Genomic DNA, 13,327 nt, shown 5'->3' on the forward strand with positions numbered 1-13,327 from the left:
TGCCCCCCCCGCCCCTCCCGCTGGCTGCCCACCCTGCCCCATGGCTGGTTCCTGGTGCTGTGTCGTGTCAGTCCTGTGCCATCTCAGTGGTGCCGTGCCACAGCAGTGCCCTGCCATGCCACTAGCACTGAGATGTGCCAGGCTGTTCTGTGCTGGTGGTGCCATGCCAGAGCCACACCTGTGCTGTGCCATGATGGCTGTACTGTACCAGGTGGTGCTGTACCAGTCCCAGTGCAGTACTGGTGCTGAGCCATGCCGTGCTCAGTGCTGGTGGGCTGTGCGTGCTGGTGCCACGCCAGCAGGTCCTGACAGCACCGTGTGCCCACAGGTGTGTGCACGGGCTGTGCCTGCCCCTCGACGCCCTCTCCTACAGCTGCCAGTGCCACGAGGGCTACCAGGGTGCGCTCTGCAACCAGCCTGCCGAACCACCCGACCCCTGCCGCCACCAGCCCTGTGTCCATGGCCACTGCCATCTCACCCCAGGTGGCCAGCCCACCTGCGAGTGCCACGATGGCTACACTGGAGCCCTCTGTGACCAAGGTAGGTTAGGTGCTGAGGAGGTGGGTGTCCAGGGAGGGCAGCCCTATGCCACGACACCAGGCTGACCATTGCTGTCCCACTGTCCCACAGAGCCAGAGTGCCGCGGGGAGCCAGTGCGGGACTACCACCAGGTGCAGCGGGGCTACACCATCTGCCAGACGACGCGGCCGGTGGCCTGGGTGGAATGCCGGGGGACCTGCGGTGGCCCTGACGCCAGCTGCTGCACTGGGCTGCGGCTCCGGCGCAGGAAATACGCCTTCGAGTGCAGCAACGGTGCGACCTTTGTGGAGGAGGTGGAGAAGCCCAGCAAGTGCGGCTGCAGCCAGTGTCTGTGAGCAGCCACCGGCCCTGCAGAGCCGGGGGGCTGGCGGGGAGACGCCCCCAAGCCAAGGACCTCACTTTGCCCTGCGGGCATGATGCTGCTCTCTGGGTGTTCCGAACTGCAGCTGCATCTGAGGAGCCCAGCAGAGGGTAGAGCTGGTGCATCTAGAAGGTTGGGAAGGAAACAGAAAAAAAAGAAAAAGAAAAAAAAAAAAAAGGAAAAAAACCCCACAAACAAAGCAAATGTGTAGATAGAGAATTTTTTTAAGAACTGCAACTACACAGATGTGTGGATATGGAGTGGGAACCCTGCCCAGCTGCCCCATCCTCTCCCTGTGGCACTCTGCCTCCCAGCCAGTGCAGCCCCACAGCCACGGAGGGCAGTGCCTGCATCCCCAGCGAGTCCCCTCCGGCATCCCTATCTCTTGCATCAGCCCAGCAATCTGAGGGCTTTTTCAACACCTGGGACTGGAGGAGGGGGACCTGACATGGCAGATCCTTGTGAGCTATGGCAAGCTGTGGCTTACAGTGGGCTGCGTGGTGCAGCCAGCATCCTGCAGTCCTGGTGAGCCCAGACCTGGTTTCCCGTCCTCTCCTCCAGCAGCCCTGGTCTCTCTCCCTGCAGGTTGCTGGAGCCCAAAGTACCCCAGATAATGTCACCAGCTCTGTGGCCACAGCCTGACCCTCTGGTGATGCCCCCAGTCCGTGCATGCTGGCTGGGCTCTGCAGTGCACAGGCACGCATGGGTCCAGCCCACTGTGGTCACATCAGGGCCACGCTGGTGGAGCAGGACCAGGAAAGCGCCAGGCACACTGTGTGGGGGACAGGCAGCAACGCACAGATGTCCCTGAGGGTTCCAGTGCCAACTTGCCCTGTGCCATGGGGGCCAGCACTGTGCCGTTCATGTGGAGAGGGCCCCAAATACCCCTGGCTCAGCCAGCTGGCTCTGCTCAGAGGTGGGAGCTGTGTGAGGGCAGCACAGGAATCCCTTTTTTCCAGGCTCTGTCCTAGGGGAGCAGGCCTGCAGCTGGGCAAAAGTACCCCATGTCCCACTGACCCAGCCAGCAGGAGCAAGAAGCTGCTGGGACAGCTGGGGTGCAGGTTTGCCATGCCCGTCACTGGGCCTCAGTCTTGTGCGTGCCAAGTTGAAGAGGCTGAAGATGTCCAAACCTGCAAGCCTGGAGCCAACACCACTGCCAGGGCAGGATCCACCAGCTTGTGGACTGAAGTGCCCATACCCAGCATCTCTCCAAAGCCCACAGTGCCAGGGCATGTGCTGGGCTGGTGTGGGAGCAGGGGCACATGGGGAGCTTGTGCCGGGGTACAGTATGCACCCAACATCCACAGCAGCATCACCTCTACAACTGTGGGGGCCAAGGATAGTGGGTGCCCAACCTGGGACACTGCAGATGGCTGGACAGTGAAACACCACATCACCCTGGTGGACAGACTCATCCCAGAGCTGCAGTCCTGGGTCTCTCTATCACACTGCTCCAGCACTTCGGCTTCAGGTCTGCACTGCCAGCTGCGGCCAGGCTCCAGGCATCTCCACGGGATACACCCAGCTCTGCAGGTGCTGTCACCATCCCTGCTCACCACTAGCATCCAGGGCGTTTCCGCCACCACGGGGATGTGTTTCTGCCACAAATGCCCTCTCCATGGGAGCTCCTCTGCCACACAGAGGAGCTGGGATGCGACTCATTTTGCCTGTGGCCCGCCCAGGGCTTGGTTGTGTTGTGTTTCTGTTCTTGCTGTACGCTAACCGCTAAAGTATCTCTTTATACAGAATACTTACAGATTCTAATATATATTTGTATTTCATTTTGTTATAGTATTTTTATATGTTTGGGGTCAACAAATGATGTTTTCTTTTTGTTTACAGATGCTACTGGGCAGGAAAATGACGGTGGCTTTGTTTGGCCCGTGGGGTTTGTGTGTGTCACTATTGAAGACGCTGGTTTGTACTAGGCTGGCGAGGGAGGCGCTGGGCATCCTTCCGCTGGCAGAGGCTGTATTGTTTTAGGAGATGTTTGGTATTGTCTATGTTGTCTTCCATGTGAACATGACATTTATTCATTCAGAGGCTTGGCCTCTTCTTTCCTGGTGGGGAGAAGGGGGAAGCTGATGCTTGGGAGCTGCTGAGTGTGCGAGGAGGTGGCACAGGATGGAAAGAGTTGGTCCTGCCTTGGGGGATGATTTCCTACTCTTGGAGCAGCCCTGGCCAGCACTTCTGGCCAAAGTGTTGCCCCCATGGTGCAGGGACAAGCAGCCAGGGTTGTCCATGCAATGCCTTGCAAAAGCAGCCATCACTGCCGGGGTCTTGCAGGTGGGAAGCTGAAGGGCCAGCGCCTGCTGTGGGGATGGAATGGCTCCAGGGGAAACTGGGCACTTGTAGCTCTCTGGGGAAGGGAAGAGGGGGTCTGGGCAGCAGTCCCCAGGAGCACCAAGAGGTTGCACTGTTGGTGCCACAAACACAAGTCTGCCACAGCTCAGGGACTGGTGTGGGAGCACTGAAACCCCGCACAGGCATTTATACCCCTCTCCATAGGGAGGGTGTGACACTTGGAGGGTGCCAGCCTGCTGTGCCCTACCTCATGCACTCACTCACCTTCACTCTTCCCCACTTACCACACCAAACAAACATTGATATCAAAGAAACGTTTAATAAGCTGCAATAAAATACGGACCTTTAGAAAGCTCATAGGGTGAATATTGACAGTGAGGAAGAAAAGAAAGCAAGGTGGTGGGAATCCTTGAGGAGTTCAGATTTGAGTCAGGGACTTTTTACCTGGAACAAGAACACAACTTTTTCCATAGGCTAGGATGAAATAAAAGACAGGAGCACAGAGTTCACAAAATGTCAACATTTAGAGAATCAATACATATTCAAAGTTCAAATGACCCAGCTCTTATAGCTATACATATTGATTTAAAGCAACTTAATATAATTTTATTTTCTTTTTTTTTTTATATATACACTTTCAAAGGTTCATCAGGTGAGGTATGTAAACATTATCTAATGGAAACTCCTCTCCACATTTCCAACCAAGAATTCACAGCAGACAGTTCATTTTCCCAACTTGTGGCACAGTACTTCCCACTCCCTACACCAACTGGGAATGCCGTCCCAAGCCACGGCTCTCCCAGGTGCAGTCACCGGCTCTCACTTCCCACTGCTGGTCTGTACAGTTCACATTGCTTGGGCTCAAACATACAGTACCGGACAGGAGGAATTTCAGCTCAGTGTCTAAAATTCATATAGAAACAAACAGAGAAACAAAACTCTCCCAGGGAAGCAGACACAGGTGAAGGAAAAACATTTGCCATCAGGATGGAGATAATATTTAAACATTTTGCATCTTAAGAAAAAAATTACTGTGTTGTTTCTTTTTTGTTTGTTTGTTTGTTTTTCTTTTTTTACACACCTGTTCCAAGGGTGAAGGAAGTGTGGGACTGGCGAAGGGTCCTGCAGGGCTGGCACCCAGCAGCACCCCTCACTCCATCCTCCAAAGTCAGAGACCCATCATCATAAAAGCAGCCCTGATCCTGCTGATGCTGCCCTACACAGACAGCTGGGCTGGAAGGTCAGAGCCAGCCACACTTCCAGGCAAAAAGGAGTTAACAAAGAAAAAAAAAATCTAAATCCACTTAAGAAAAAATTACGAAATGACCTCAAACCTCCTGGAAGGAGAATTAAAATTGCAGAATGACAAGCAAATGAGCAAATGACCTTCTGGAGCCAGCCCTGGGACTGTAGCAGTGACAGCAGTGTGCTCCCTTGGGTCACCTGTACCCACAAAGGCAGTAAGTAATTCACTAGTGGGAGTTTGCTACCAGCAGCTACCTACCCTACCCCCATGGTTTGGGGGGGGTTCCTTGGGGGCAACAGCATCCCCCACTTTCTGCATCCCTGGGGACCCTTCCTTGAGCACCTCCAGGTCATGCTGGACTGAGCGCCTGCTGGGAGCAGAGTTATTCCCACCTGGCCCTGAGCCCCGAGAGCCCCTGCCATCAAAGCAGACATTATTACTACAAATCTTATTGCTTGCAGTGTCCCCTGTCCTGGGGAACAGCCATCCTGGCCAGCCATGGGAGCTCACAGCCTCCCTAGGGACTGTGGCCATCGACCAGGTCTGACATCATCAAAACGAGATGAAGAGAGTTAATGCTTCAGCTTTGATGTGACATGAAACCAAACTGAACACCACCACCACCCACCCATCCCACCCCATCCCATCCCCCACGCAGTCGCCAGCCCTTTGGTTGCGGCACACTGGGCAATACAGCCCCACCGCACACCAGTCAGAACGAGAACCTGTGGAAAGCCCATGAAATAAATATTTTAAAAACCTATTTACAATATTAGATCTGTGAGCATGAAGTGAGAGAAAAATGCTTTTTCCTGCCCCCAAAAAGCTTAAAAAGTAGGTTAGCATCCTGCTGCCTAGCACAACACTATCTTACATGGCACCTACACATAATATATATTCACATTTCATTTTAAAATTAGGTACTCTTACAAACAGACTTAGAAAACATTGGCTAGCAACACAGCCCGTGGGACCGCCTGGCCTCCAGACCCATGTCACAAATGCTGGCCGGCTGCATCCCAGCTCCTTCGGCTGCCCCAAAGCTGCCAACGTGCCCTGAATCAAAACCGCCAGCTGCCCTCTGCTGCCCTTTGGGGAAAAGGTGGAAGTGCTCGTGAGAGAGAGGGCTTGTCCGCGGGGAGGGGAGCAGGGAGGATGGGGACTGTGATTTCTGCTAAGCCTAGGGGTGAGCTTAATACAACAAGAACTCCTGAGAACATCTTAGAACAGATGGATTCATTTCACAACCACCAAGCTAAAGGATGGGCCAAATGGATGCTACGACACACGGGGGGAACGCACGCGACATGGGGACATCATAGCCTTGTGGTTTGCTCAAAAAACCTACTGCTACAAGAAAAGCTGCAGTGGCATTCCCTGTCAAGGAGGAGCCTATCCCCATCTTGTTCCTGGGCTGTCCAGGCAAACAGCCCAAGGATGCAGACCCAAGTACACCCTGGCTAGGGCTCAGCCCTCCTCCCCCCGGCATGACTGCTGATGGTGGAAAGGTGAGAGCCCAACCTGGATGGCCACCCGCACCTCCATGCTGCCCCAGGCACTACCTGTGCCCATGGAAGGCTGGGAATCACAGCTTTCTCAGTCACCTTCAACTGGGAATGCAGCTGTCAGGCTAAAAGTATATGAGCTGGAGAGAAAAAGTGTCCATCAGCAAGTCTTAAAAACAGGGCACCAGTATATCTGACTGCATTTCTATTTCCTGGGAGGTTACTAGGAGTTAGCAGAGCTTTTCCAGAGGCGCCGCAGAGCAGCTGGGACACGGGCTGGGCTGCAGCCTTGCTCATCTGCACACCAGCAAAAAGTGGTGGGGGCAGCCAGCCAGCCTGCTCAGCCCAGCCCTGCATGGCTCCCCCAGCCCAGATGCAGAGAGCAGCGGGAACAATTTCATCCTGCTCTCACAGCTGATGGACCTTGATCAGCAATGCAGCAGAAAGTTTGTCAGAAGCATCAGTGCCGACTGGTCAGCTCTTCAGAGAAGGTTTGCTGCAAATCCATCTCCCTGACATGCTGGCAGGTGACTACAGAAACCCCACTGCACAGAGCAAACACAGGCAAACAGGACCTCACCAGGGATGAGTAAGTGATGAATATAAATATGTGCACACCTTGGGTACATATCACACACCCTGTCAGCAGGGAAACCCATTCCAGGGCTGGCCTTGCTAAACAAGATCCTAACAGCTACAGGTAGAAGGAGCCATCTCAGGCTCAAACTGCTCTTGCTACAGCACCAACATAAATTTTGACTCTGAGCTTGGCAAACGCAGCTCCTCCCAGAGGTTGATTAAGATGGACGGATCCTGGACATGTGAAGTGTGAAGACTCACAGCAGCCGATGACAAGGAGAGAGAGAAAAAGGTAACCATGCAAATGAGAGAGGGAGGCTGGCAGCAGAGGGAGAGTGAGGACATCTGTGGAGGTGCACAGCTGCTCCTTGTTCATGGACCAGGGTGCATGATGGAGACTGGTTTCAATAGGATGAGAAAGTAGCCAGCAAGAAAAGCCAAAGTAACAGAAAGAGGTCCGCTTTGTGGGATGTAGCACTTGAAATCCAGAGCTCAAGAAGCAGAGCAGGGAGCTCTGGGGTGGCCCAGGGGAAGAGGAGCGCAATGAGACTGTGGATCTGAGGATGGCACTGTGGTAGTGCCAGTGGGCAACTCGGTGCCTGTAGCACATGGAAACACACTCCATGTCCATGTGGAATAAGGTAATAAATCATGTTGCTTATTTTCTTCCATTCATTAAGCTCATCTGCAGCTCCCTGTGCATCCCTTGTATGGTGTAAGAGCTGCATTCATTGGTAGCAGACGGCTGTAAAGCAGGGGCTGTGCCTCAGCAGCACACGTCACCACTGCCTGTCAGGGACACTGCCGGGAAGCTCAGTGTTCTGATCCCACCACTGCCTAAGCCAAGCAGTGCACACCCAACTGGGACAGATGCCCAGAAGCTGCTCCACTCCAGCACCAATGTGACACCTGCCGTCCCCCAACCTTGCCATGCTCAAACCAATCGGTGCTGGTGAAGCACCAGGAAGGCACCCGGGAGGCTGGAGCAGCAGCACCCCATCTAGAAAGACTCTTTCCACTTACTTTCTATAGGGTTTTATCCTAATGGGATTCCTGCTCCCAGAAGCACAGAAGGCAGGGAGCAGGACAGCCTGCATTTACCATTTACCAGCAGCTAAAAAATGGGAGAAGAGAGAGGGAAAGCCTCAAGGAACACTCGGTGCATGGTGACTGGTGCAGGCGCTTCAGGAGTGATGGTGAAGGATGGGGAGAGGGGATTTGCTGCAGGGGAATGGTGTGAGGAGCAAAGGTAAGAGGCGTGCTCACACACACACACCCGGCCCAGAGGAAGGAGAAGAAATCTGGGCACATGTGGCTGGGCCAGAGGCTAGAGAAGGACCATAAGTAGGGATGGAGAAGCAAGAGGGAGAGACAACATGCAAAAGAGGTACAGATCAGTCACTTAACTGCCAGCAGTGCCCTCCTGCCTTGCACCTCTCCTGAAACGCTTTTAAATCTTTTCTGATGGAATGTTTGACATATTTAATGCATGCAGTAAAAATTAAAGTAATAGATAACTTCATATTAATCTGTACAGGGACTGACAGGCTAGATTTAATCACTTCCTAGCTGTTCAGAGAGTTAACTTACTCTAGCACAATTCGAAGGAAAGGTAAAGGATTTTTTTTTTTTAAATCAGCCATTTCACAGTAACAGAAAAATGTACTGCAGCACTGTGTGTGTCAATGCTTGGGAAAGGGAATACCTGCAAGAGAGCCAGAGGTGCTCTGTGAAGGGCGTGCAAATCAAACACCTGGTTTCATCCTCTGTACTGAAGGGGTACAATGAAAGATTTAAACACAATTATCTGCCTTTCACCTCCAGCCCCCAGGCTTTGAGATCTGGGGTTCAATGCCAACCATTGAAAAAAGCAACTCCCTTTGCAGCCAATCCCTTTCCAGCCTCTGCTCCCAGGGCCAGCATCTCTTGAATTCATGGGCTGCACCAGAGCCTTGCTCTCATCAGGGACAAGCAGCTGAGCAAGGACCAGCAAGGTGGCTGTTAAAGGTCTGGCAGCCTCAGGGCCCACACAGTGCCCTGCTAGGCACTGCAGCTTTATGTGTGGAAAGAGGCTGGCATTGGGATTCCTGCAAATGGACTCTGTGCAGCAATGTGAAAGTGAAGCCATGGGGATGCAATGGCTGAGCAGGGGCGTTTCCCTAGCAGAGATCACAGCACTCCCCAGCTGCTGGTCATCTCTGCCCAGCAGTACCAGCACAGCCATACACTCTGTGCACTTCTAACAGGCTTTTTCTCAGAGAAGACAGGCACTATGACCCTGTTCTGTGACACAAACAAGGACAAACCTCCCACACCTTGCTAGTAAAAGGGTGAAATGCAAATTAGGGTAAAAAATAAATGCAAGCCAGTCCCTTATTCCAACCCTATTTCAACTGCAAATCCTGGCTTAAGAGAGCACTAGGCAAGACGTGCACAAAAGCACAAGGTGAGGGCCAGAGTTCCCTTCCTGCAGAGCACCAACATCAGGAGTTCGAGCCCTTAAAAAGGGAGAGATTCAACCTTCAGTGAAGTGCTGCAAAAAAGCTTTGCCATCAGAGACCACAGAAATAACCATGAGGGCAGGGAAATAGGAGAAGGAAGTCCATCCAAAAGCAGAGCATGGCAAGACTGGTTCATCCCTGAAGCCAGCAAGAAAAAAGACAGATACAGCCCAGCACGCCCAGCCAGCAGCCTGAGCAGGCCCTCCCCACTCACGGGCTGTGCAGTGGGGAGCAGGCAGCCATCAGCAGTACACACACTAGTAGCTACTTCACATTCTCATGCAGGGAACAGTCTGGGACACCAGCAGCTGCTACCAGCGAACCGACAAAGGACAGACTCGCCTTCCTCTCCCTCAGTGATGGGAAATGATTTTGGTTTTGCTTTAAATGCCACTAAGAAGACAGACAGAAGGAGGACTCTGAGAGAAAGGGAAATGTTTGTGTGCACCCAAAGGCAGACAAAAGCTACTTCATGTGCACGAAGGTGGTTTTCTTTCTGCTACAGTACAAGTGCTTGTGCCTCAAGTATAAAACGCAAGCCTCCAAATCACACAGACGAGCTTCTAATTTTTATTTTTAAAGTGATAAATAAGGCACTGTACTTTTAACAAAAACTGCCTGGTTCCAAGTTTAAAAGAACCCAAGGAACATTCGAACTGCAGAAACTTCTTTCTGAACAGCAGAGCCAGACAGACCAACCTCTTCTCTGTCCAAGACACATCTGCTGATGCCTAAAATCATGGACGTTATCCTTTAACTGCGGATTTTTAAAGGCTTGCTACAGCTTATAAAAGCAGCTTTAGTTAATGCATGGTAAAGGGTTACTACTATACATCAGTTTTGTACATGGCTACCGGTTCTTCGCTATTTCGGGTCCAGTCGTGATCGTTTGCTGTGCGAACAGTCCACTTTTGCCCTCAGCTTCCTCTTGCCCTGAGACACATTGTTCTCCTGCATCTTCTTCATGGACCTTGTCAGGGTCTTCCCGCTGCTGTGCTTCTTGTTGGCCATCTTCTGTGACCGTGTGGAGGACTCTCCCAGGGGCTTCTGCTTGGGGCACTTGGACAGCTCCTCGTGACTGGGAGGCAGCACAGCCCGTCTGCTCGTGTTCTCCTTGCCCTTCCTTATGGGGAGCCGCATCTTCTCCAGCTGCTTTTTCGGGACTTTCTTCTCTTTCAAAGACATTTTTCTGGCCAGTTTATTGCTCCGCTCCATGGCAGCCTGCTTTCGGGTGGCGGGAGCTTTTGCACTGACCTCTGAATGCTTTATTTTAGTAGCCTTCTTGGCAGGCAGCTTGTCCTTGGTGGAGGAGCTGGATCGCTCCTGGGTGCTTCTGCTCTCCTTCAGCATCTTCTTCTTCTTGCTGAGCTGGAGGTCAACTTTGGGCAAGGAGTCCTCTTGGGACCTGCTCTTCCCCTTCCGCCCCTTCCCCGTCCCATCCACTGAGGGAGATTTAGCAGGAAAGGCAGCAGCTTTGATCTGCAAGGCCAACTTTGGAGACATCAGGGGGTTGATGCACACACTCTTCCGGCTCTGCTTGTTCTCCAGGGACAGATGGTCCCCTGGGCCATCATTCTGCTTCTCTGTCTTCACCATGCGCTGCTGGGCTCGCAGCTTGCCCCGAAGATTGGAGTACTTGCGCAGGATCCTGGTGCTGGCCTGCGTGGGCAAGCTGAGGGCAGGCTGGATGGTTTTGTCTTCACTCAGCTCCTTGGTGCTGGCATCAGTGGGAGAAGTCTGGTTGGGAGTGGTGGCTTCTTCAGCCTCTGCTTTATCAGCATTCTCACGAATTTTGGCCCAAAGCTTTTGGTTCTTCAGATTATTCCGAGCTGGGGTAGTGGCGGCGAACTTCTTGAGATGTTTTTTCAAACGTTCAGCTTGTAGTGAGCTGGGGTAGAGACTAGAGGAAGAATATTTCTGCATGGGGACTTTCAGGGGGGGAATCTCCCCTGGGAGACGCGTGTTGAGTTTCTTCACAATCACTAGAGACCTGGTTTCAGTTGTCTCCAGAAACCACTGGCATATGTCAGACAGCTTAAAAGCCTTCATAAACAGCATCTGCACAGGAGAAAGCTTCTGCACGTCCAGTGAGCCCCTGCTTTTCCGTGTTCTTTTCTTGCTTTTCCAAATCTCTTTCAGTTTGTCAGCTTTGTTCTTAACCTTGGGGGTTGGCTGGACCTCCTTCTCCAGCTGAATCCAGCCCTTCTGGATTTTCATGTACTGAGTGTTGAACTCAGCAATGAGCTCCTGGTTCTCCTCTTCAGCGCACCACTCCATGAACTTTGGTTTGCTGTCAGCCATGTCTATGTCCTCCAGTGCTGGGCAGTCATCATTCCCTGAACTGTGTTCTTCCCTCAGTTTGGGGATTGCTTGCATAGACTCCTTCCCTGGTGTGCTCTTTTTTGCACTGTCTACAGGTGCGGGTGCATGTCGTAAGTTATAAAACTGCAGAGCAACCTTTTTATGCTTTGCAGTTTTTGCTGGAAGATGCTTGCTTCCACCTCTGCTGCTGGGACATGGAGGCAGATCAGTCACCAGCTCACAGTTCACTGGCTTGTCCAGATCCCTGGCACTGTCAGAGCTCTCCTCGTCCTTTGCACTGGCATTGACTGGTTTCACATCCACTTGCTCAGCATCATTTGCAGGAACACTGTTCTCTGGAGGGAGGAGAATGTTTTTCTTCTCAGAATCAGCCTGGATGCTGATTTCCAGCATCTCACCCGGTTGACTTTGGCTGCTGTTAGCAGAGGAGTCATCTTTAGAGTAATTTTCTCCCTCTGCAGCAGTCTCTTTTGCTAAGATGCTTTTATAGGTTTGTCTGGTAGTGACACCATTCTCCTCACCTGGCTGCTGCTCAGCGATGCTCTCTGGAGCCTGGCCAATGCCTGGCCCCTCACTGGTTTTGAGCAGCACATTGGGGAAGCAGTCATTTGGGAAGTGCACAGATGCTGCCTCATCCAGCTGCACTTCTCTCTTGAACCGCTTAGCGCCAGGGCTCTTGGAGAATTTGATCTGAAGGCAAGGAAGCTGCACAGAGCTGGAAGAACCAGAGTCCTCAGCACTGCCCTCGGCAGGTGACTGGGATTGTTGGCTTCGGAGACACCGGTCTGATGCCACTAGTGCTCTCCTGCCTTTCTTTCGCTTCTTGTCTAGACTGTCTTTGGAAGGGACAGAGTCTGAGCTGTTTGGGTCGGGTGGCATTTCCCCTTCAGTGGGCTCTTTTTCACCTGCTGTGCTGTTATTCTGCATTGCCTCCAATTCCAAGATTTTGGGGAGGGGTGTGCTGACGAGCACAGCATCCTCTTGCTCAAGAGGGCCATCACCCACCATGACTGATGATTCGGCTTCTGGTTTAGCATCGATGCTTTTGTTCACATCCCCACACTGCAAGGTAGCAGAGGGCATCAGGGGGCTCTCCCCATCCATGGTGGCAGGGAGCTCACCAGGAGCCTGCAAGCCTGGAGAGCATGGGGAGGGCTCTGCCAGACACTGCCCACAGAGCTCAGCAGCCCCTGAGCTTAGAAGCAGGGCAGGATCCCTGGCACCATCACAGGGCAGAGGTGTTGTGTCTGTAGTGGCAGAGGGCTGTGAGGAGGACTTTGGCTCTGGGCTGGCAGAGAGGTCTGGAACAGTTTGTATGTCAGAGCCTGGACAACCTTCCTCCTCACTGTGTGCTTTTGAGACTGAAAAGGCAGCAATATCAGCAGCCTGCCCACTGCTGCTGCCATCCCCAGAGGAGCCCAGGCTACTGCCAGCCTCCCAGGTGACAGTGCCTCCTGCTGTCATCCCCCCTCCGTCAGCAGGAGGGGAGCCAGGGGGCAGTGAGCTGGCTAAGCTGTCCTCTTTCTGGGGGCTGGGTGGAGCAGAGAGGGAGAAGAATGGCATGGCCACGGCAGCTTCCCTCGACCGAAGTGCTCGGGTATCCCGGAGCTGCATGGAGCCCAGCTCAGCTCTCTCTTTCATTTCTCGACTGGTTGGTGCCACTTTAGCCAGGAGCCTCAGGGAAACCCTCTTCTCACCCTCCCGTCCTGCCCCTGCAGACCCCTCCACCGACAGCACCAGGGGTGGCTTCGCACTTACGAGGGTCTCTGTTCGCAGTGCCGGGCTGCTCACCCTCTCCTCCGCCCGGGAGCTCTTAACCAGCGTGCGGACAGTGGGGAGCTCGCAGCACTCCCCGTTGAAGTAATACCCCCGCGTGCTCTTCCTCGCCGTCCTGCGGGACGGCACCAGCCGCTGGGTCTCGAAATGGCACTCGGTGCTGGGCTGGCTGATGTACACACCATGACACTTG

At 53.1% G+C, this 13,327-nt stretch overlaps 2 protein-coding genes across 2 annotated transcripts in view; one reads left to right on the top strand and one right to left on the bottom strand.

The window, feature by feature from the left end:
* SLIT1 (slit guidance ligand 1) overlaps positions 1 to 2,943 on the top strand; it is a 50,801-nt gene extending 47,858 nt beyond the window's left edge. The window contains 2 exon segments of the mRNA XM_017726110.1: positions 104 to 540; positions 631 to 2,943. Of these exon segments, the coding sequence (XP_017581599.1) occupies positions 104 to 540; positions 631 to 875 (682 nt within the window). The 3' untranslated portion in view covers positions 876 to 2,943.
* A 6,647-nt stretch (positions 2,944 to 9,590) lies between these two features.
* Positions 9,591 to 13,327, bottom strand: part of CUNH10orf12 (chromosome unknown C10orf12 homolog) — an 11,106-nt gene continuing 7,369 nt past the window's right edge. Inside the window, exon 3 of the mRNA XM_017725877.1 lies at positions 9,591 to 13,323. Coding sequence (XP_017581366.1) covers positions 9,901 to 13,323 — 3,423 coding nt within the window. The 3' untranslated portion in view covers positions 9,591 to 9,900. The remainder of the gene's footprint in view (positions 13,324 to 13,327) is intronic.

This window comes from Corvus brachyrhynchos, unplaced genomic scaffold (genome assembly GCF_000691975.1).
Source record: "Corvus brachyrhynchos isolate BGI_N302 unplaced genomic scaffold, ASM69197v1 scaffold61, whole genome shotgun sequence".
Classification (NCBI taxonomy): domain Eukaryota; kingdom Metazoa; phylum Chordata; class Aves; order Passeriformes; family Corvidae; genus Corvus; species Corvus brachyrhynchos.